Below are 25,664 nucleotides of genomic sequence, written 5' to 3'. Positions count from 1 at the left end.
TTTTACTTGGTAACCATTCGTTTATTACTTGGTTTATTAACAAATTCTAATTGATATAAAATAGTAATTGAATAAAAATAGTTTTATTGATCCCAATATTTAAAAATAATGTTTCGAATAAAATAATAAAAAAATTTTAAGAAATACCTATTAGTTAATATGTATTACCTTAATAACAAAATAACTAAATAAATTCGTAGCTTAATAAAATGTCCAGAAAAATTAAAAGTCCAATTTAAACGAATATAAAATAGAATTTAGATAGGTGTATAGGTAGTGTATTCGTTATATTTTGAGTTTCATTATAGCACATCAGTCAATCAGATGCTATTTAATATTTTAAAATAAAAAACTTCCACAGTAATTCCATATTGGCAAGTGTTAACTGAAGACCGAAGTTATAGTATCGAACATAATGGGTACGTAAAAAAATAGAAATATAATTTAAAAAAATTACCTTTATTTAATTGTATTTAATTTTTTTTTAATAAGTTTTTATAATATTGACTTCAACCCATATAAATGTTCTTATATCATTTTTCAATTCGTTGATAATATATGAAACGAATTCTTTGCTTGGAAAGCAATGTTTAGAAAATTCAGAAAATGCAGTTTATATTTAAATCCGTGGCCTAATTATAAATAATAATTTCTGATGCATTGATGCTGAAGAGTGAGGGAGGTGCACAATCAGCCGAACCTGAAATCTAACGTCTTAAACACTTAATATAAACAATTTTTCACACACGCGTCATGGTATGAAAATAAAAAATATTTATAATTCATATTTATACCGATTTTCTACCGATTTATACCGATCTTCTATATTAATAATAATTATAAATATTTAGCAATAACAAATCATTTTTGAGTAGCGGCCCACCGCGAAAGTTCCCAGTATCCCGCCGGCCCAGTCCGCCCCTGGTTCATATTGTAACCGAAAAATCTAAATAATCTATTATAAACACAGTTACTTTTTACAGATATTATAAGTTAAAATTTGGACGAAATTACATATTAAAACCAAAAATAACGATTTTAGTTATTTTGTTGTAATTTAAAAATAGTAAGTATTCGCGGATTTATGAAACTTTTAGAGTATATTATTATAATTTATAGACACGATGACACTTTCAAATGTTATTATTTGGGCAAAAATGACTTTAACCTACTATTGTAGGTGCTAATGTCTAATAGTAAAATAAATTACTTTAATCTCAATATTATTTATTAGTTAACGATGTCTTTGTTCAGAATCGTTTTTCGTTTGTTCGTTTTGTATTTTAATAATTTATACATAGATATATTATTATTACTAATAATTATAGTAGGTGTGTTTGTTTTATTTCATTAATTAATTTAATACTATACCAATAAATTATATATTAATTAATAATTTTTGAAACGATGTGTTCGGAAAAAATAAAAATAAATGAGATTTTAAACAGTGAAAAATGTATATGAAGTTTTTAAATTGAAATGCAACATTACAAACATGATTGTTTACTGGGACCGCTAGTTATATATATTTAGATATTTTACAGTATAATCTAGTACAGTTATTCTCAATTTTTTTTTGTCAAGAGGCTCCCTAAATTTAATGTAAAACTGTCAAGGCTCACTTAATCAAAATTATTAATGGTTTTTTCTAGATTAGGTATATACTAAAATTACATGTACTTTTTCACACAGATAAATTATTATAATGTATAGTAAATTAATGTTTTAATATACTTTTGAAAAATATTAATAATAGTATTAAAATTTAAGCATTTAAACTTTTTCCATAAACGCTTAAAGTCTAAAGAAAAAGAGCACTGATCTAGGATGACCATATAAATCTATCAACCATTTAGCATATAGATATGTTTCTATCCCCAGGATCTCTGTTAATAATATATAATAATATATAGGTAATAGTAATACTATAAATACTATGAATATATTATAAAATCAATGGTGATAGGTACAACTGAGTAATAAATGCTTATAAAAAGGTATTCAAAATATATGCATTTTGGTAACACATAGGTAATATGAATACTAGTATTAACCTCAATATCAACATATTATGAATTGTATTTAAAATCCATATATTAATTAATAATTAATAATTATTATTTGTTAATTGTAACACTTTGAAAGCATTATGTATGATAATTTAGTGAATTAACTCTCACAGTTTTTATATATTTTTTTTTTAATAGGAAATTTAAAAATGACAATATTTAATAATATTAATAATTGTTTTTGATTAAAAGAAAGTATTTAAATACATGCATATAAATAATTTAGAACATAGAATTAATTATGCAATGAAAAATTTTGAATTTTATTCCGTAAATCATGATATATTTTCAATTTTCTATAGCTTTGGTGAACTAAACTGTTCATTCATCGGCCTCTTTAGACATACAGCGCTCCCGGTGGTGACGACTGTCTGTAGTAAAATTTTCAATCAAATTTTCAACGAATGGATCATAGCAGGAACAATGTCTCACTGTCCATGACGTCATTACGCCGTATTGCCGTTTATCATTGTTAAACGGCAATACGGCGTAATGACGTCATGGACAGTGAGACATTTTTCCTACTATGATCCATTCGTAAAACTGAACATTGGAAAATCTAGTTATTAGGAAAATTTGAACATTGGAAAAAGTTGATCTTGGAAAAATTAAAATGTGGAAAAAGTGGTACAGTCCCGACACGGCAGCTGAATGATTGTCTTAGCACTTTTCAGTTTCATTTTATAAACTGATAACCTGCTCCGTTCCGTATCCAGTTTGTTATCTTAATTCGTGGTTAACGCTAATAAACTGATAACAGATTTTATTACCGGCAGAATTCGGCCAAAACAGTAAACACTTTACCGGTCAATGACCGGACATGTTGCCAGACGTACGAGAATTCTCGTATTCGTACGAGAATTGAACACAAGCGTACGAGGTACGAGGACACCCTATTATCGTACGCCAAATATACGAGAATTCAATCATTTTTTATAAACCTAATTATTTTATTTTTTTTTTTATTTTAGATTATTGAATTTGAACAGTTTAACATAATAGATTAATAATAGATTAATATATATAAAATGAGATTTTATCGTATATAAAAATAGTCTTATCTATCTTCGTGTAAACATATTTTATATTATGTATAGAACGATCTTGTGAAAATATGTAATTGTATTTATTACACGGTTAGAGTTAATATACACGGTTTATAATAGATAGTAATTTACATTGATAACGATATCAAATTCAGAAATGCGATATTTTGTAGTAATTCTGAATTCGTTATTTCTTTATGTAGTAAGTGATATGTCAATATAAACTTAAAGTTATTTATTATTTATAAATTGTTATATTTGTTATTGTTTTTTTTAAATATTTAAACATGCACGAGACTAGTGAAAGTGAAGATGATCATGCAGGTACTTCAAAGACCAAAAAAAGAAAGCAAACTCATAGAGCTCAAAAATTTAGAGACGAATGGTTAAATTTATCAGATTTAAAATCATGGTTACTTCCAGTAGAAACTGATGCTTTTAAAGCTAAATGCAAAGTGTGTAATATTATAATGGTTGGTGAATTGACAAACATTAAAATGCATGGTAAAGGTATAAAGCATTTGCAAAATTGCAAACAGTTGAAAAAACCTATATCAACATTCTTCAAAACAGCACCAACCAATTTGAATACTGATGTTTCTAAAGCAGAAATAAAACTGTCTGGATTTATAGCAGAACACAATGTTTCATTTATGGCAATGGATCATTTATCTGATCTGCTTAAAGAAATATTTCCAGATTCAAAAATTGCCCAAGAAATAAATCTTAAAAGAACCAAAACCACAGCAATCATCAAAAATGTGATAGGAGCTTCGCATAAAGATAATTTAGCTGCACAATTGATGAAATGTAAATTTAGCATTCTGACTGATGAATCTACAGACATCGGTACAGTAAAAACATCTTGTGTAGTAGTGAGGTTAAATATTAACAATTCAAAATAATAGACAAATAATATAGTATTTAAATAAACTTTTAAATGTACTATTTTCAGATTTTATGATGAATCGACAAAACATGTCGAATCAAAATTTTGGGAATTGCATGATGTTTTTGATATCCCAATTGATAAGCAACCAGCAGCGACGGCTGAACATTTATTTAATTGCCTGATTGCAACGTTGAATCGTTTTAAAATTCCATTAGAAAATATAATTGGATTCGGCTCTGATGGGTGCAATGTAATGATGGGCTCTAAGAATTCAGTGGCAACAAGATTTAACCAGATGTGTCCAGGTATTTTTATACTAAAATGTATATGCCATAGTGCACATTTATGTGCATCAGAAGCATGCAAACAAATACCAAGATCTTGTGAGGATATGGCTCGCAATATCTTTAACTTTTTACACAGCAGTGCTAAACGGCAAAGTACTTTAAAACAGTTCCAATTGTTCATGGATCTTAAACCAAAAAAAATTTTACACCCTTCACAGACCAGATGGCTTTCTTTAGAAGCTGTAGTAAACAGAATTTTGGAACAATGGGAAGCCTTAAGACTATACTTCAATGACACATATTTAGATCAAAAACTTTTTTCGACGGAACAGATTTATAATTCATTGAATGATAAATTCATAAAATTATATTTCTTTTTTTTAGCATGGATACTACCCAAATTTAACGAGTTTAACAAATATTTCCAAACCCAAAAAGTTGTCATCAATGATCTACATGACAAAATTCGACTTCTGTATCAGGAAATCTTATTATCGTTTTTAAAAAGAAACTATGTAATGCAAAATGATCTCAGTAGTGTGAGACCTGACAATGGAGAACACCATCTTCCTGATAGCCAGTTATATTTAGGTGCCCAGGTTCTAAAATACATAAATGTACCTGAACTAGCTAACAAGAATGTAGAGAAAAAACACTTTTTCAAGAGTTGTAGATATTTTTTGCAAACCGCTGCTTTAGAGCTTAAGAAGCGGTATAACATGGACGATCCTGTACTGAGTAAGCTGCCATCATTGAGTGCAAAGAATGCCCTATCCATCGAGTACCATGATTCGCACCCAACTCTTGTACCATTAATATCATTAATGACAAGAATAGTGCCAGAAAACAATGTGGAATTAATTCAAAAGATAGATGACCAGTGGCGTAGTCTTCCATTAAAAATAATGCACATGCCTGACTCCATTACTAATTTACAGTATGCCAATGGATCAGCTGATATATTTTGGTAATAAATATATAATTTAATTTTGAAAAGTAAAGTAAGTATATTTAATTTATATATTATTTCAGGTCTAACATCAAGGATTATGATATAAAAACTGAAGCAATAGGACAAGAACTTCCAGATTTTGCTTTATCAGTTCTTTGTCTACCGCACTCTAACGCGGACTGCGAGCGAATTTTTTCTAGCGTTAATGCTATAAAAACGAAGTATAGAAACAAGTTAATTACCGAAACTATAAATGGTACTATACTGACAAAAGAGTGCATAAAGGGCGGAAGATCTCAAACAAAAAATTGTGTTAACTTTGTTCCTAGTAAGTTAATGATTAATAGAATGACTAGTAATACATTATATCCTAAAAAAGAAATCTCATCAGAAAATATTTCTGCTGATATATTTTATTCTGCTGATGAATAAAATTGTTTTAACTACTGGTAAATATAAATTTTTATTTCTAAGTTAAAAGTATTAGGTTTGTGCAATTTGTGAACTTAACTATACCTACCATACAGAATAAATAAGTTGTTACATTTTTTTTTATAATTTTAGATTGTTTTGTTTGAATTGTTAAATATTATGTTTATTAAGGCAGTGATTTTGATTATTATATTTTTTTCATGTTCTTTAATCAACCCTTTCAAATTGAAGTGGTTAAATTTAACTACTGGTAAATATAAATTTTTATTTCTAAGTTAAAAGTATTAGGTTTGTGCAATTTGTTAACTATGCCTACCATACAGAATAAATAAGTTGTTACTGTTGCGGCCCACCTCGCAGTTTAGTCGTGGTACCCGGAGTCAGTTGAGGCGAAACAACCAGAGTGCGCGTGCGTTTATGTGCGTCGCCACAATAGTACAATACCACAGAATAATTATTCTGTGACAATACTATCTATACTCAATGATAATATTGTATAATGTATATCTGTGATTATGTATGAATGATTATAGATATAAGAAATCAAGAAATGAGTAGTATGACTATAGCGAGCGAAGCGAGTTTTTTTTTTAGTGTACGAGAATTGAAGTTAAAATACGAGAATTTTGGGAAGCTTGATACGAGATTTTAGCCATAGGTATCTGGCAACACTGCGGCGGTCATTGTAAGAACGGCCCTAACATATATATCTTAGTCCGTGCTGTATACCTATTTTGTTAAATCGTGCTTGAACCACAGAACCTTGAACTGACGCGCACGCCGACACCGGATTTCGCGCCAAATGACGGCCAATGGACTGTGACAGATCTGTGGTTATATTGTAATCTGTAATCTGTATCCTGTATTAATCCAAAGTAGGTATACCTATGAACACGGTCTTAGAACCTATCTTCTAAGACCGTGCCTATTAATATCTAATTCTATCGTCTAATTTCTGCGAATCCACGAAGGTTGAAATTTCAATTCGAAAATCTTTCACAATCCATATTTCATACTATTAATTATTATCCGTGTTTAATTTTTTATACATATTTGGCTATAAGACATTAATTTTGTTTGTTGGCTGTATTGCTGCAAGTATAATTATATTATACTTTGTTCTGTAGTTCTGTGCATTTCCCAACGTACTACCGTGAGGTAATATTATATATTTTTCTGTTGTATTTTACCTACGTACTTCTTGATTTTGAAATTAATGTTTTGTATGTTTTCTAACTATGTGTTTTTATATTACTATTATATTTAATATTTTGTTTGTATAGGGTTTTCTCAACTACTAATTAAAAATATTATCGAAATGGCGTCAAATGAAGCAGAAGACGAAAATATAAGAACACTCAACTATGACGAGTTGGATGTGTATAGTAAACTAGAAGTTAAACTTAAAGCACGTAATAAAATTACATGCCGCAAAGAAATTACCCTGCCCTGCGCACATGTGGAAGACACTGACCTTTCAGATGTTTTGGAAGCTAGTAATATTCCTTCAGTTAGACCCAATAAACGTTTGGAGGATAATGCACGAGCAATTGGTACATTAATGGATAATATTCGCAAACTGAAACGCACTTCAGGTATTAATATTTGAAATAAACGTGTTTTTTTTTTCATACGGTTAAATTATTATTACGAATTTATCAATTTTATATTTTTATATATTAGAAATGGAAATGGATTTTGCTATCGATCAAGGAAGAAATGACAATGATGACATCAGTCAAACACTTGCACGACTTCGACAGCAGTCAGAAAAACTTTTTAAAAACATTATACATACTCAAGTTGCTTTTAATGAATGTTTAAGTTTGACGGACAGTTTAGAAAACAAGGAGCATGTAAAAAACCACTTAAAGTTAATTGAAAAAACTTGTAAATTTGATAGAGGAGTAGAATCAGTCATTAGTTGTAACAAAGACAAGTTAGAAAAACATATTGACAAAAACTTGAAAATTGAAAATGTCGAGGAATTTAAAAAGTATGTACAAATTGCAGTTATTTTATTATTTTAGGTAATACTCGTAATGTTTGTTTTATAAGATTATTTTTGAAAAGTGTATGATGGTCATTGAGGGCAATATTAAAAATATAAAATGTATATTTAAAAAAGCAGACATTTTGTAGGATTATAAATATTGTATGTGTTAAAATAAGTGGCTTGGGATGTAAATATGACATGTAATGAGGTATACAAACGTTCAGTTTTTATTCTAAACTTGACAGAACAGGTATGACGTTTAGACAAGTCTTAACTTGTTTTTTCCAAAATTGAATGCTTGTTCTAGGGGTAAAAACTAAACATATTGTTTTTGATTTTTTGAATAAGTGAGAATGATCACATGCATTTTACATTTAATTAATACAAATAGTAGGTAGTGAACCACAGGCATCAACTTACCTGATCACATAAACCTTCAGTTAAGTTTGAAACAAAAACTGTACTTGTGTACTGTGTATGCTCCTTAAGTCTTATAAAAGTTTGTACATGTGTGTTAAAACACTTAATATAATGTACATATTTTCAAGGCTATTTTTTTAACTTATTAAATTAAATAGAAACAAGTTAATATAAAAAACAAAAGTTACTTTTCTTTTTTTTTTAAACTTATTATTTACAATTCATGCCAAAGCACAACAAGCCAATTTGATCACAGAATACGTATTTAGTACTTAACAATAATAAAAATAATACATAAGTATAAAAGAAGTTGTTAGAAAAATAACAGAAAAGGAGGCCATCCTAATAATAATAATAAAAATAAAAAGATTAATTGAACCTTACTAAAAAAAGCTTATAATTATTATGGTTAATTTTTATATTGATAATGGCACCAATTATAACTAATGTTGTACTATATGTTATCTCGTTAAAAGATTTTAAATTAATGAGATGTGATTTTCTATAGAAATTTATGTAAGTGTTGTTTTTTTTTAATACTGCATTCATCATTTTGACAGCCTACAATTTCTTCACAATTTATTATTTACAGTAAATACTATAAGTTACTAGCTGATCCCGTGCACTTTGTTACCCGTAAAAAATGGCAACTCTTTAAGAAATTATGATTGTTCAACTACTTTTCGATGTAACTCGCTGCAGTAAGTGCAACTCAGCCACCCTGGTAGGCAATTCGACTACATTGGATCGCAGACAAAGTGCAACTCATCCACCTTGGTAGGCAATGATCAAAAATTTGACTTAATGCATGCTTGTACCTGATCTGCCTGAATAACCAATGGCAACCATTAATAAATAAATACTAATTCCTCCTATAACCAATAACAACCATTTATAAACAAAAATTTCCACCGTAAATCTCAAAATTCCCGCTTGCACCGTGACACGAGATTTTTATATATTAGATAATATTATTAGTAATATTTCCTACTATTATTATTATTATTTTTTTTTCCTATTAAAACATTAATTTGTACAAAATAATGTATATTTGAAATCTATGAGGGGGTACTATAAAATGATTAACTTAACTGGACTTGAAAATTAATTAACTAATCACTGCTTATTATGAAAAAAAGAAATAGAAGTAACTTGTTAATGCTCAGCCTTGCATATACATAAATTAGAATGTAATTCATGCATTCTTGATTCATAACATTACTTTTACAATCTTAAACAATATTATTTATATTATATTATCATGTTTAACTTTTTTATAGTAAAATCGTAGAGATCTGGGTCAAATATAAGACACTTTTTTTAGTTATAAATAATAATAATGTTATACAGCTATACTCAGTTCAGGTTAGTATTGAACTGCCTCGCGCATGCAGACTAACCCGCCGAACAGTGCCTGACCCCCCATGCGATGGCTATGCGTTCTGTGATTGGCTGACAGTCATTGTCTATCATCGGCGCCAGTGCTGGCCGCAGTGCATACGCTCCCACCGGTATCCGGAATGCGCGAAAAAAACGTTTTTTGGTCGAGTTAGCGGTTCAATCTTAATCTGAACATAGTATAGTCATTAGATTAAATAATAATGTACTTATGATTTCATTATTTAAATACTATAACATTATTTTTGTTATTTCTAAGAATTAAGTAAAGATTAAAGTGTTTTAATTATGTTTTTTCAGTGCATATAGTGAATTGGCCCAAGGGATAGTAACTAAAACTTATGACACCAGTGTGAAAACATATAAAAACCATGAACATTTATTAGCAATTAAACAATTCAATGAACCCAATGAAGGATTAATTGCAGAAGAGTTGGTAGAAGGGAAGTTAGATCCATATACAAGACAACCAATTACCAAACCAGTATGCAACAAAGTTTGCAAACATATATATGATTTAGAATCAGTTAATCAAATGTTCCAGAGTAAAATGTTTGTATCTTGTCCGTATATTGGATGTACAAATAAACGTTTTACAAAAGCTGATCTGAATCTTTCCGAGATTAATTAATGAATTATTATTCGTTTAACTGAAAAAAGGAACTGTAATTTTTTTATTTTCTATTAAGAAATACTTTTTGTGTTATTTGTATAAATTAATTGATGTAAAAAAGAAGTTGAATTGAGACTAAGTCACTCAGGATTACCATGATAATAGTTAATCACTATTATTTTGTATACTTACATTTATTATTTATATATACCTAATTAAAGAAAATTGAATTATATAACAATCACAATAAGAGTACATCTCATAAATGTAAAGTATATAATATTATATATTATTTTCATTTTATAAAAGGACATTTTTTTTTTTTGGTGTTGAATTTATTAAAATATACTACTAAACTAAATTCATTGTATTGAATATTTATTCAACCAAACTTTATGAAAATTCCAACATTTACCTCTTATCAGCACTACCTCCCTTTCTAACCAGTAGAAGATCTTATGAACATTTTCCAATAGAAAAAAAACAACATTGCTTTAAATTGTTTTTTATACTGAATTTAAAATAGACAAACATACAATAATTGTAATTTATATTTGTTTGATTATTAAATTATTAACAATTATTTCAGTATATAAAATTTAAAAAAATGCATTTCTTATTAGTCTTACACTGTTTAATAGTTACCATTTATTTATGATAACATTTTTAAATGTATTTTTTAATTGTTTCATATAAATTATAAATGTAAGTGACTATGAATATAGTTAAATATTTATTATCAAACCAACAGTAAATACAATTTTCTAAGTATGATGCTAAAATTTCTGATTTACTTTTTATTTTATTTCAATTTAAAATTTTCACAATTAAAATAAAGTTTTGTTCACTCATCCATTTTATGTTATAAGCAAACTAATTTATCAGTCACGACAGATCAAATCATCTACCTATCAAATTTGTACTATCTTAGTTTAACACCTAAAATTTGTGTAGCATTTATTTCAATCAGTTTGTGTACTTCATTTACTTCTGCTTGACTCAATGTTTTTTCTAAATGTCTATAAACTATGCGATAACAATGGCTTACATTTCCAGTTTTTGGATGTTTAAATTGGTCTATTAGTTTTACTTGTTCAACTAGCTGACCACCGTAGTTTCCAACAAGTTCATAGAAATCATTGGAGCAGAATGGTTTTTCCTTGGGCAACCAAAAACTAATATCATTAATGCATTGAGGGTATATGCTGATTGGTTTATATTTCATTCGTCCATCTTTGGGTAGGTTTTGAAACTGGTTGAGAAATCCTGAATCTTTGGACCAGAATAAACGTATATCTGGTATAGAATAAAATGGCATTGCTAGTCGTTCTAATCCAAGACCAAATGCCCAACCAATTCGGTTGCCAGCACCGGCATTTTTTAATATTTCATGTCGAATAACACCGCATCCTAAAGCTTCAATCCATTGACCATTGTAGTTAATTTCTAATTCAAATGATGGATGTGTAAATGGAAAATACTCTGATACCCATCGGTATTCGATTTCTTCGCCAAATACTTTTTTAATCATCGTTACCAATGTTTTTTTCAAGTGATCAGTAACAATTTCATTGGCTTCTTTTGAATAAACCCCTTGCTTTTCATTGTTTGAATTGTTGTTGTCATTATCAAATACATTAACATTAGTTCCGTAGATTAATTCTAATTCATTTGGTGTAAATATATGCACACCGTCAGCCTGATGGAATACAGGATAATGAGTGGCATCAATTTCATCTCTCCTATACACATCACCAAATACCACAAAGTTGTCCAAACCCATTTTTATCAATTCGGACTGATGGGCAGTACAGTGGGCACGAAGCATGTGAGTCTTATTCAAATAATAACTATCGGTTTTGTTTCTACTTGGGTGATCTTTGGGCACAAGTAGAGAGTCAAAATTTTCATTTGTCGTCACGACTGGATTGATTTTGTCGTAAATAGAAAAAATTGGATTACCCGTTCGTCCTCTGAAATGATCGTAGAAAAAATCGACAAGACGCTGTTTGAACAAGTTGAGAGGGTGGCCACAACGGTTGTGATTGTTAGTACCGATAAACGATAATATTTTTGGAGTGACATTCGTATATTCGTCTTCAGTGTATGATTTACCATCAACCACTACAGATTTAGAAGCGGCACGACTTATACTCGGGTGTTTTGATTCTATCGTGTAACCGATACTGAATTTCAAGTGGCGGAAAAAGCACACTCTGGTATTATATTGTAGTTTGAACATGTTTATATTGTTTTACTTATAAAATCATATTTTTAAATACTATTATTAATTAAACAATATTTACAAATTTCATTTTTATTTTTCAGTAATTTACTTTTACTATTCTACAGTCACGGCCATCTTAAGAAAGATAACTGAAGTGATAAGGTCATTCCAAAATCCATTACCATGATAGCACATGATAGTATACAATTTTTATGAAAATATTGTGTTTTGGGTAGGTACCTATATTTTTTATTAGACCATTATGGCATTATTTCAACCATGGTTTTATTAACGATTAATGAAATATAATATAGGAATACCTATAAATTATAATATGAATTATATTATAATATCATCATTCATTATTGATAGATTGATATTTATTAAGCTTATTAAATCTTTAATATCAACACTCTCGGGCTACACCAGCTACCATGGCTAAATAACAGTTATTTAGCCATGGGATATACCTGGCTACCTATTATATTTATTTATTTTAGTTTTTAAAGTTTAATACCACGTAAATACGTGATATTTTGATGCGCTTTAAAAATAAGCAGTTTTAGGTTCTGAGCGGAGCTATGCATATTGTATTGTGCGTTTGTTCAAATTTTTACGACGTTGGATATTGAATCATAGAGTGATTTTCTTATTTTGTTGCAATAAGTCAAAAACGAATAACCGTAGATACTTGCAATTTTCACCATATGTTCATTTTATCATTTTCTATAGGTACTTGATAACATTTTCAAAATATTTTGACTTGATTTGAGCTGTTTAGTGTTTACGGACATTTTGAATTTTAAATTATTTTAGTTTTTTTTCTATAGATGTTAATAAAATTAAAAGATAACACAAAATTGAAAACAAATTATAAAATAATAACTAATTAGGTACATACAACAACAATATATTTATATAATTATATGTATAATAATTCAAATTTAAAGTAAGAAGATATATATTAAAACATTTTTTTTCTCGATTTGCTCTGAGCAAAGGCATTTACGATTTCTTCATAATTTATGGATTTTTATATAATATCTTGTTCAATGGAAAGCAATGTAAGGTCTAATAGTTTGTTTTGTCCAATTAAATTTCTTAAATACGATTTAATTATTTTGAATTTCGAAAAACTCCTTTCTGCACAAGCCGATGCTACTGGCATCGTCACTCGTCACTCGTCAGCATTATTTAATATTTATTCGTAGCGCGATTGTAATGTTTGGAAAACGAGCGTCTAGAGACAGCTCCCTCGGAGCAGTTTCTCTTATCACAAAACCATTATCACATACCCGATCATTATCACGGTCACAAAGTTTAATACGTTTACTACGTTATTATATTAATATAAAATAAATAAATAAATATGTTAATATAAAATAGTTAATTAATATTACATTATAAGATTACATAATTTCAATAATATTGTATTGTTTCACTACAGTACTACACTCAGTATAAATTTATAATACGATTGGTAAGTCATTCAAAAAACTAAAAAAAAAAGTTAAGAAGTTAAAATTAAAATTATTATAGTATAAAAATTAGAAGAAAATTAATTAAAAATATACGATTATTTCAACCATGGTATAAACTAGGTCTTATTTTATATAACTGTGGTCAGAATCAATAGTAATGTAGGGAGTTTTGTCATTTCCTTTTAAATCGGCGATTATTTGATTTCTAATTGTTAATGTAGATTTATTTAATCTTTGTTCTTCTGTTGCTTTTACTCTTTGTTTTTTGGTGGAATAAAATCTATATATAAATATCACGTACCTATTTTACACGATCCAGTAATTTTTAAGGAACGTTTTCCCATACTTTTACTATGAAATACTCCAGAGCGATGACAATAATACTTCCTTGTAGCTACAGTTTTATTTTTATTACATTTTACTCCTCTGTTTTGAACAAATCTAGTTGAAGAGCTTATTTCTTCCCTCTCTCTCCAATCATTAAATTCTACAATTAATTAACAAAATATTTATACATACTAATACTGATTACAAGACACTGTCAATAGTTTTGAAAATTGTATCTCTACCTTGTAATGAAGCAAAATTATGAGAAGTTATTTCTAACTGAGGATTATTTTTCTCAATTCCAGTAAAGTGCGTGGCTTTTATATGTCGTGCTAAATTATATTTTGTTTTTAATTGGATGCTGCAGTATGCACATTTAAAATACATAATTAAAAATATATCAAAAAACAATGTGTTAAAATATTTTAAAAATATAAAATCAAAAAAACAATTTACTATAATATTTAAGAAACAATATTCATATAAAAAGGTGTTCATATAGAAAGTGTTACATTAATAAGTAAGAAAATTTTCACAAGAAATAAAAATTAATACAGATAACAGTTGAAAAGGGTTTTACCTGTATTAAATAAATGCTGTGTGTATGTCAATATAGACAATACAGTACCTACATTAGTATCTTAGGTAATAATAGAAAAATATACAAAAATTAAATAAATATATATCTTTCATATAGATTATGTGTAAATGGATATGTATAAAAATTGAAATTTGTTAATGAATGGTTTAATAAAAAATTATATTCATCTATTAGGAATAATACCGTGGCTACAATGTATTCTAAAAGCTTAAGAATACACAAATATTTTCAATAAATTCAAATAATATATCAAAAAGTGTTAATAATATTATTGAAAGAATTAACATAATTATTAATAATCAAATTTTTGTGTAAATACAATATATTTTACATTTACAATAATAAATTATTAATTATGTATATTTTTCAAATGATTTGACTTTAATTTGGCGCTAATTTAAACTTAGTTTATAGGTCTATGGTAAGAACGCGTCCGTCGCTGCGCATCGGTTCCCCTTCCATACCGATCGGAAACCGGCCGGCAACGATCGCCGACAGCCGTCGTTGACAATGTTGACATTCGTGCATCGTGCGTACGTAGCGACTGCAGCAAACGCGCTTTGCGTAATACTATTATGTTCAATTATATGTTTATAACGTAATTTTTTTTAATTCATTATGGATAATCAAGTTACACCCCCAAAACGAAATCGTAGTGGAAAGGTAAGCATTTATATATATTTATAATATTTACATTTTATTTGCCAATAGTCACTAATGGGTGGCTCCTCACACAGTCACACCTCTGAACCGTTCACGTTATTTATTATTATTTTTTTTTTTTATTACCCTTGTCATATAAACATTAAACATCAAAATATTTTATTTAAATATAAAATGTAAAAGTGGCACCCAGTGAATATTTACATGTCTGACGTATTTTTTAAATTATTAAAATTATTTTTATTATTTATGGTCATATACTGGATGTACCTACCTATTTTTTTTTTTATAGTTATTATCTTCATATATAAATGTGAAAATGAAAACCTTTGAGGCCTATGTTCTCGGAAACTACTGAACCGATCGTTATGTTCATTGCGGAGAAGGTTTATGGAATTTGATCGATTCTCTAACTTAATAAACAAAGGAGTTAATTAAAATTAATTCAGGTCGTTCATCGAATAGAATAAAACGTCAACGTTTACTCAGATTAAGTCAAAATAACAATGGCTCGCCAGATAACTGCAATATTAATAGCGATAGTAACAATATTAATAACAATAATGATGATAATATAAATAATATATCTATTACCAATGGTGTTAGTCACGGTCTTAGAAGATAAGGTCGGACAACTATACATTATCAGCATTCCGCTTAGTGAGGCAAATCCATTTCAAAATTTAGCTGCTATACAATTGAGCGCTGCCCTGCAGACTTTTTTTGAGGTTATGGCATTATAGCATTATACAAGTTTAAAATAACCTTCGACCATATAAACTAGCTAATTTATTATAAACAAACTAGTTTATATGGTCGGAGAAAATAATATAATAATAAAGTCCATAAAAATAACCTCGAATACCAAATAAATATTGTTCTTAACCTCAAAATAAGTCTAACTGGCAGCGCTTTTGCGGCAACTTGGGAAATGTTTTTGCCTCATTAAGCGGAAGTATTGTAATAGGCGGGAGGGTGGGAAGTTGTCCGACCTTATCTTCTAAGACCGTGGTGTTAGTAGTATTAATGATAACAATATTAATAACAACTTTGCATTTAATGATACCTAGTAATATTGGGAAGACAGATTAACACTGGAAGCGCTGTCGACGCCTATCGTACTGATGGTTAGGCGGGTTCCCCCCTACGTGGAGTCGGGAGATTGTATGTATTTTCCCTACATTTCGCATATATTTTGCTTTAAGTGAAGTGTATTTGAATGCATTTGATAATATTAGTAGAAATTGTACTTACCAACGTATACAGTTAGCTATAAAAGCGTATAAAGTTTCGATACCAGAATTCATTTATTATAAAAAGTAAAATAACCAATATAAAACCATATCTATACATCCCGAATTGGAAGGTACAAATTGTTTCTACCAGAGCGCGTTTTGTTAATCTATTTCCCCAATAGTCGATATTATTAATGATACTAGCTGATCCCGTGCACTTCGTTGCCCTTAAAAATGTGTGATTGTTTAAATCTTTTTGGATGTAACATGTAACATAACAGAACATTGTGAGATGATACATTAAATAATACATTTGTCGTAAAACGTAACTTTTAATGCCATAGACATAAATATATATGTGAAAAGAATTGCAAGCCAAATACAATTTACATTTTTATTATTGTTGTAAAACATAATAACATATATTCTTCAGCCCTCAGTTTCTGTTGATTACGACATATGTAATTGAATCGTTCCGAACTAATTAAGTCCCTGTAGTAATGTAGTGGATTAAAACCATCTCTAACCATCAATCTAAATGCATAAAATTGCATACAGGTCACAGTTTTATTACGGCAGTACCTTCTTGAGGAATGGTCAAATAATAGCCGTCTTCTCCCATTACAAACATCAATGGATATTGGAGAGGATCGTAAGATCCGTGTAATTCAGAGACCCTTTTAAGTTGGCCGTCTCTACCGTGCAGCACGATATCTCTGGGACCTTTTTCTTCATCTACCAAAAGAACAGCTACCTCGTTTACAGCTGGAGCATTATATCTGCCCGGGTGTGCTGTCTGTATTGGGCGGTCGGAGTGAATAATTAATTTTAAATTATCCGAAGAGTTTTGTTCTAAGTTTTGTTTAAAACTTCGTATATATATATTGTGGCTGTTCAGTGCGGTCTGTAGTTCTTTAATTAAATCAATGTTTAGCGCTGATCTGCGTCTGAAATAAAATAAATTTGCAAGAATTGCGGATTTTGGCCTGATTGTGGTAAAAAACTACCTATAAGGTGATAAACTTGGCCCTCTATTTTAAAAGTGGGCATAAAATGTTGTTCTCTAATTTCTTTCGCGCCAAACGAAGTCATTTGAAATAGGCTATTGTACCTACGTATGTTGGTTAGAAAATGTCTACTATGTAAATTATTATTTGTCAAAAGACTTTTTATTGGCTCTAGCCGCTCCTAAATATTGGGGAGACTGACTTTTCCAGAAGCACAGCACAAATCATTAGGTTCATCGGCCCATTTTTTGGCAGAACATTTAGAGCAGATCTTTTCTATGGCTCTGATTTGGACGGATGACTGTTGAGCATAATCAATCTGTGGATCGTATGTGAAAGCCGATCTGTTACTATGAGCTAAAACTCGATTGCGAACACTAGCTGTTGACGTCTGTTGTCTTTCTCTCTGATTTTGAAGGCGCTCGGAACGTTCATAGATCGATTCCCTAGCGCGAGCTTGTACATTTCTAATATTTTGTTCTTCAAGCCGCTGTGAACGCTCGAAACTTGACTCTCTTGCACGCGATTGCGACGCGTATTCTCTCTGACTTGCAAGACGATTTTCAGTTTCTGATTGAGATTCTCCATGACGACGTATTTTTATCGCCCTAGCCTGTGAACTATTTCTAGAAAGTTGAGATCTTGTTCTTTTGGGCATTTTAAAATGAGAAAAAAAACTAAACAGTAATGTAATGTATTGTTTATACACACGCCGATTATTATTTATTATTATAATAGCTTTAAAACCCATGGCAACTATTTTTAAACACAAATTTCTATCGTAAATCTCAAAATTCCAGTTTGAGCACCTCCTCTGGATGATCAATTCCCTTTTTAAATTAGCCTATATTCATCAATGATAATGTCGGCTTCTAATGGTAAAATTTTTTTTAAAATCTGTCCAGTAGTTTCGGAGCCTATTCAATACAAACAATCAAATCTTTCCTCTTTATAATATTAGTATAGATATAGATATAGATTATTAACAATATTCACGATTTTCCTATTGACGAAAATTTAGTTGAACCACGTGTTCCATGACGTAGCCGTGAAATGTTGGCATTTACTTATGATAAATTAATCTCTATATTAATAAATTATAAATTTGCCTTGAACGCTCCATCACATGTAAACGGCTGCACCGATTAGGCTAATTCTTTTTTTGTTGTGTTCGTAATATATTGTCAGGAGAAGGTTCTTAACTCTTAAGTAAGATAATTTTAAGAAAATCCACCGGAAAAGTAGGACATTTGGATGTAGGTGCCATCTGTCCAGTAAGAACAGAAGCTAAATAATAATATATTTTTGTTTATTGTAAGGTTGCTATTGGTCATGATTGAATAATGAATATAATTTTAGACCTGTAGCTATGTAGCTTAGTAAAAATGGTATTCCCAAGACTAATTTTTCGACACATGCACATCGTAATATCAACGTGTTAATAAAACATTCGTAATTACTTACGCACTTCGAGGAGTCTGTAATCCACCGCAGGTGCATTGCCTACCTGAAAACATACTATGTGTCTCACGCATACAAGCGTGTCTCTCGGGTAATTATATATTCAAGATGATCGATGAAAATTTTTAAGTTTTGAACATCATACACCGAACATTAAATAAACGAATAAACGCAAATAAACGAATTGAACAAATTTTGAATCCTATAGAGTTGGTACATATTTTAACGAGCAACGCAGTGAACGGGATCAGCTATAATATATATATACAATTAATGCGTTTTTGAGTCCTTGAACTTATACACATAAGTTATAATATTGGATATTTCCAACTATTTCACCTGAGGTAACTTTTGCCTGGGCAACGCCGGGGGGGCAGCTAGTCTTTTAATAAAATAGATGTATTATAAATTACATGCATAATAATATGTAATAAAATAATTTAAAATAAAATAAAATAACTTAAAAGTATATACAAATTATTAAACTAGTTTTTTATATTATATTAATTATGGTTATAGATATGTTAAAGAAGTGTTACATAGATAAATGTAATGATTATATTATGATTATGTTTAATTATGTAAATCATGATGAAAATGAATAATGTATTTAGTTAGTACGGGGCTTTTTTTCCGGGGTTTTTATTAGATGTACATAAATTTAAATTTGTTTTTTTTTATTACTTAGGTTGTTCATACCGACCAGAAACAAATTATTATAAATCTATACAAGGATATCCTCATCACAGAACCCGAAATAATGTATGACAATTTAATGACAAGGGTGTCTGTAGCATGTGGCATTGGAATACTAACAGTCAAAAACACAATCAGTGAATACAAGCGTACGGGCAAAGTATCCTCTCCAATGAACAAGAAGAAAAGACCTACTATAATAGATAAAGTGGACGATTTTGACAAAAATGCAATTCGTCAAAAAATCCATGCATTTTGGTTTAGACGAGAAATTCCGACATTAACAAAAATGATACGAGTAGTAAACGATGATCCTGATCTTCCAAATCTAACACGTACGTCATTCCAAAGATTGTTAAAAAGCATGCAATTTGAGTACACAAAAAGGGACAGGAACAGTGCTCTTACCGAAAGAGAGGATCTTGTTACTTGGCGGCGCAATTATATTTCTGATATTCGACGTTATCGACAGGAAGGCCGAACAATTTATTTTTTGGGTGAAACGTGGGTCAATACTGGAGATAGTTCGTCAAGAGTATGGGTCGACCAAGGCTTAACTACAGGGTCACATAATCCAACAGGAAAAGGCAAACGAATCATTGTTGTTCACATCGGGTCGGCTGAGGGTTTCATCGCAGGTGGTCTTTTGTGTTTCGAATCAAAAAAAAACACATCTGACTATCACGACGAAATGAACGGCGATATATTTTTCGACTGGTTCTGTGGCGTTTTACCTTTATTGAAAGATAACTCGGTAATAGTTATGGATAATGCACCGTACCATTCGGTTCAAACAGAACAATCACCTACCTCTTCTTGGAAAAAGGCTTCCATGATTGAATGGCTTAAATCCAAAGGCGTAAAGACCAACCCATCAATGATAAAATTTGATTTGTTAAAACTAGTTCGAAAGATAAAACACAAATATAATTTGTACGTAGTTGATGAAAAGGCCAAAAAACAAAACAAAATTGTACTACGTTTACCTCCATACCACTGCGAACTCAATCCCATTGAGTTGGCATGGTCGGTAGTAAAAAGATATGTTAAGGCAAATAACACAACATTTAAGATAAATGACGTTGGGCAATTATTAAACGATGGTATACAAAAAGTGACACCTGAAATGTGGTCCAATTTTGTTTCACACACTATAAAAGAAGAGGACAAATGTTGGCAAGTAGACTATATTTCTGATGAGATGTTGGACGAAGAACCGACATCGCACGTATTAACGATTACAGGATTGATGACTTCGGATTCAGAAAACAGCGATTGACGATTTTTTTAAAAATATTATAATATCTTTGTAAATAATCATGTTCAATTTGATAATTTTAGTTATACTAAAAGCTAATAAAAAACAAAACAAAAAAATTGTTGTTAATTTATTATTACTATGATTATTATTTGTATTGTTAATTTGTATAAATATAAATACTTAATATATACATATAAGTATGTGCGTATATTTATAAACGAACAGGCATACCTTTTATGGTAATGAATTAATAACATAAAAAAAAAATAATGATTGCCGGGTCACCACTCATCATTAATATTATATTAAATTTATAAAAATGAATACTATAGTCCACTTCACGAAAACTGGCGGGTCGCCGCCGTCCGTCTTACCCCGGATCTCACCCAGCCTGTTGACAATGGTTCTCATTCTATGCGACCACTTGTTGCGGTCCGAATTAAATGAAATGTAGGTATATAAGATTTACTAAAAAAAGAATTTATTATTTTAGTAACCAGCATTTTTTCGGCTTGAATGCATGTCAGGATTAGACTCCAAACTCCAGCACTTGGTGTATAGGCTTGAACAGTTTTTTGAGTTAATGACTCATTCGTTCCGCCAATAGCATACATTACACCGTTCAAGACTCCTACACTAACTTCATAGCGACAAACCGACATTTCTGAAACTGGGTTCCATTTGTCAAGACTGGGATCAGAACATTCGACAGATTTCAAGTATGATGAACCTCCTACCTACATAATCGAATTAGGAAAATGAAATGGATGAAAAACGTAACTATTTAATTATTTACTGCATATAAGAGGTTATTGAGTATTCCAACACCAAAATGGCTTCTTTTACTAGACATATTAGGTACCCTTCGCCATTATTGAGTATTAATGTCAAAAACCTCAACACTGTTCAAATGTTCATAATAGTTGTTAGCATCATTATATCCACCTACCTACCATTTAATAAAATATTTACAATATGAAATAAGTAATACATTAGCATGACTTACAGCATACATGCAATTATCTATTGCACCAATTCCAAAATGTTTTCGATTAACTAACAATTCAACTTTTGATACCTGGTAGGGTTATTGTGATGATACATCAAGCATTTCGACAGAACGAAAACTTTTAGCGTTTAAATCAATGCGAACATTTGATTTGAAACTTGAGCTCCACCCACAGCGAACACGAACTGATCTTTTATAACACTCAAACCACCTGCCACATGGAATTTACTCAATTCAAATTATTTTAAAAATTTTATCGTGTATAGAAAATGCCAATATAAACATTCAGTGAAATTTTCAAGTATTTACAAGCATACGTTTTTTAAGTACAACAATAAATAAGAAAATCGTTACATGAGAAATCGAGTGACTGTTGTAAAAATATGAATTTAAAACGCTCATAAAAATTTAATTTGACTTTCTTGTAGACATTTTTTTTGTCACACGTTTTTTTAAAATAATAAACTCTACAATTTTTTTTCAAATCATAGTCAATATTAATAACAATAATACACGTTGCACATAGTCAATAGACAATAATATACGAATTTTAAAAAATAATTATGAATAATAGGTACCTACACGTTTTTAAAAAAAAAAAATAATCAATTATACATTTTTTTTTTCAAATCGTAGGTAGTCAATATTAATATCAATAATACACATTACACAATATAGCCAATAGACAATATATACTTTTGGCCCTTGCGGCCTTGTCTACTACCATTTGTTTCCCTCTTTTGCTTGGCGTAAACTCTATTTTTCTTAGTTAAACTAATTAAAAAAAGGTGGATAAGTGGATGTCGCTCTGCTGTACAGTAGGTTACAAGTGGGTCACTGTAATGGATGGTGTTAAATTTGAATTCAATGATATAATATCATTGTATAAGAAAAACGATTCTGAGCGAAAACGGTCAGTCAGCCTATGATATTACCAAGTATATTTGATGATATTATTGTGAATAAAGTAATTTATAAATAACCTATTTACGTGGAGCCTTGTTTTCAATTTTCAATCCTTAGCTATAAAAGTTGAACATTTTATAAATTTTTAACTACAAAATAATTATTAAATTATAAATTTGATAAATTCTGTCCAAATTTGATCTTTAAATGCTTATAAAAAAAAACTGTGCCTATGTATTTTCAATATTTTTCAACTGCTATTGTAAAAATATGTCAGGAGTCTTGTATTAAATTTTTACACTTTTTGGCCCAACAGATAAAACTTTATTGATATTTATAGAAAAAAAAACTAAAAAAATTGAAAACTGAAAATGCCCGTAAACAGCTCAAAAAGTGTCAAAATATTTTCAAAATTGTATGGTGTATAGGAAATGCTAATATAAACATTCAGTGAAATTTTCATGTATCTACAGTTATTCGTTTTTGAATTACAAGAAAATAAGGAAATCGGTACATGAGAAATCGAGTGAATATCTAATGTTGTAAAAATATGAATTTAAAACGCTCATAAAAATTTAATTTGACTTTCTTGTAGAAATTTTTTTTTTGATAAAGTTAGACAAACTTATGAGGAATCTTGTATTAGATTTTAAAATCTTAGATTTAAAAAGAAAATTTTTTATGAATTTCTAACTCAAAATAATTTGCAAATTTTCGTGATTTTTCCGTATTTTTTCAAGATTTGAACTTTAAACGTGTATAAAAAAAAACTGTGACTAAGGATTTTTAATTTTTTTCATCTGCCTTTGAAACAATAACCTAGGAGCCTTCTATTAAATTTTCAAGCTTTTTTACCCAACAAATAAAATTTTATTGATATTTATAGAAAAAAAATTTAAAAAAACTGAAAACTGACAATGTCCGTAAACAGTTCAAAAAAAGTCAAATTATTTTCAAAATTGTATTGTGTATAGAAAATGCAAATATAAACAACCAGTGAAAATTTCATGCATCTACGGTCATTTGTTTTAGAGTTACACCAATAACCAAAATCGATTTTGTTAAAAATCGATTTTGCGTAAAAATTCCCGTTTTTCCTTAATTTTTCTTTTGTTTTTCACATCGCTTTTGAAAACTACTGGGAAATTAAAATTTTGACCTCCCCAATGCACCAACGATATTCACTTTCCCATCGAACAAGATACTGAAGTCGAAAATCGAAGCATTATTTCGACTACTTATCGTGTACACAGACACAAAAATAAAAAAATTAAAAAAAATTAAAAAAAAAAATAAAAAAAAAAATAAAAAAAAAAACACACATCATTGTAAAATCAATACATTCATCGTTTCACTCAGAATCTAAAATTAAGCCAAATAAAATACAGACGACAATATTTGGTATAGGTATGTAATGTATAACGTTAAAGATACGTTATAAAATTTTATTTGTTGGGTAAAAAAGCGTGAAAATTTAATGCAAGGCTCCTGATATATTGTTACAATAGCAGTTGAAAAATATTAAAAATACATAGGCACAATTTTTTTTTTATAAGCATCAATAATTCTTATTTTTAACCAACAATCAAAACCTAAATTCAATAAAATCAGAATATACATGTTTTGGACCTTCCATCCCGAAAAAATTTCTAGATACGGCCTTGTGCGCCTATGCTCAGTATGTAAATCGTGATAAATATTAAATTTCGAATCGTGGTACAATTTATTCGTTTGTGCCCCACAACGCCATAATAATTTTTGTCGACAAGTGGAAGAAATCTTATATTTATTTATTACTAAATAACAAAAATGTAAACTTTGAAGTTTTCTCCTTTAAGAAAACCTTAATAAATGTTTCAATTTTAACAATTCTATCTTAATAGGACGCAGATATGAGAGTTAAAAAACCGGATGATGTAAGAATCTGTTAGTGTAAAGATACACTAGCATTGCTGGAACTTGGCGACTCAAGATTATTTACAGTGGAGTTATGTGTTCACGCACATGTCCATAACGTACTACACAATTATTTTTTTTTTGTTAAAAATATGAATCTTGTCAAATTATATTTACTTATGTCTTATTTATCCGATCAAATTTCTAAAAATATATTTGGATTCGTTATATTTACTTAAAATTTAAAAATCTAATTTTTAAGCGTTTTTTAGGAATTTAATTTAAAAAAAGTAGGAAAATTGTTAACAAATAAACGTATAAACTTCATGAAGAATTCAAATATGTTTTCAGAAGTTTGATCCGACGACTATAGTGGTTAGTCAATACAGTAGATAGTCAGTAGCCTGCAGTTGTCATCAGATGAAATTACTAATTTTGGAAGAAAACATATATGAGATCGAATCCCCGAATAATAATAAATTTTATATGTGCAAGTGCAAACCATAAGCACGCGTAACGGTGTTGTTTAGTATGGTATTTCAGTGTAAGATACTACTAGTGTAGTATTGCATCTTATATTTTGAGTCTAGTATAGGTATGCGTCAACGTTATATGAATTTAGGTAACTTACATTATTCGTGGTAACTATACTCTGTTCGGCGAGTGTTGTTCCATATTATGAAGTTGATATGCACGTAGTGTTAGAGATGTCTTTGCAAGGCAGCGGCATATTTACGGGTGAAGGGGGGATGGGGGATAATAATAAACATTTATGTGTTTCTTTTTGAT

General features: G+C 29.4%; 5 protein-coding genes across 7 annotated transcripts; 4 read left to right on the top strand and 1 right to left on the bottom strand.

Moving 5' to 3' along the window:
* Positions 1–3,402: 3,402 nt before the first annotated feature.
* Positions 3,403–4,020, top strand: LOC132943561 (uncharacterized). The gene has a single exon (XM_061012597.1). It carries the CDS (start codon positions 3,403–3,405, stop codon positions 4,018–4,020), a length of 618 nt encoding a protein of 205 aa, XP_060868580.1.
* A 240-nt stretch (positions 4,021–4,260) lies between these two features.
* LOC132943560 (uncharacterized) lies at positions 4,261–5,750 on the top strand. Its single transcript, XM_061012596.1, has 3 exons — positions 4,261–5,261; positions 5,327–5,648; positions 5,721–5,750. The coding sequence occupies exons 1-3, from the start codon at positions 4,261–4,263 to the stop codon at positions 5,748–5,750; spliced, it is 1,353 nt and encodes a 450-aa protein (XP_060868579.1).
* Positions 5,751–5,914: 164 nt separating this feature from the next.
* Positions 5,915–10,427, top strand: LOC132942767 (uncharacterized). Of its 2 annotated transcripts, none has more exons than XM_061011405.1 (4): positions 5,915–6,553; positions 6,962–7,273; positions 7,362–7,674; positions 9,793–10,427. In XM_061011405.1, exons 2-4 carry the CDS (start codon positions 6,997–6,999, stop codon positions 10,121–10,123), a joined length of 921 nt encoding a protein of 306 aa, XP_060867388.1. In that variant the 5' UTR covers positions 5,915–6,553; positions 6,962–6,996; the 3' UTR covers positions 10,124–10,427. The 2 variants fall into 2 exon arrangements, with proteins under 2 accessions (XP_060867388.1, XP_060867389.1); XM_061011406.1 differs by lacking the exon at positions 5,915–6,553 and adding an exon at positions 6,563–6,836.
* A 398-nt stretch (positions 10,428–10,825) lies between these two features.
* LOC132942766 (probable phenylalanine--tRNA ligase, mitochondrial) lies at positions 10,826–12,467 on the bottom strand. Its single transcript, XM_061011404.1, has one exon. The coding sequence runs from the start codon at positions 12,345–12,347 to the stop codon at positions 11,028–11,030; it is 1,320 nt and encodes a 439-aa protein (XP_060867387.1). The 5' UTR covers positions 12,348–12,467; the 3' UTR covers positions 10,826–11,027.
* Positions 12,468–13,622: 1,155 nt separating this feature from the next.
* Positions 13,623–21,266, top strand: LOC132943720 (uncharacterized). Of its 2 annotated transcripts, none has more exons than XM_061012781.1 (3): positions 13,623–13,812; positions 15,156–15,404; positions 19,796–21,266. In XM_061012781.1, the coding sequence occupies exons 2-3, from the start codon at positions 15,360–15,362 to the stop codon at positions 21,080–21,082; spliced, it is 1,332 nt and encodes a 443-aa protein (XP_060868764.1). In that variant the 5' UTR covers positions 13,623–13,812; positions 15,156–15,359; the 3' UTR covers positions 21,083–21,266. The 2 variants fall into 2 exon arrangements, with proteins under 2 accessions (XP_060868764.1, XP_060868765.1); XM_061012782.1 differs by having other exon boundaries at positions 15,149–15,404.
* The last annotated feature ends 4,398 nt before the right edge of the window (positions 21,267–25,664 follow it).

Source organism: Metopolophium dirhodum, chromosome 4 (genome assembly GCF_019925205.1).
Source record: "Metopolophium dirhodum isolate CAU chromosome 4, ASM1992520v1, whole genome shotgun sequence".
Taxonomy (NCBI): Eukaryota; Metazoa; Arthropoda; class Insecta; order Hemiptera; family Aphididae; genus Metopolophium; species Metopolophium dirhodum.
Note: the sequence above shows the minus strand (reverse complement) of the source record. Positions and strands in the feature narration are given on the sequence as shown.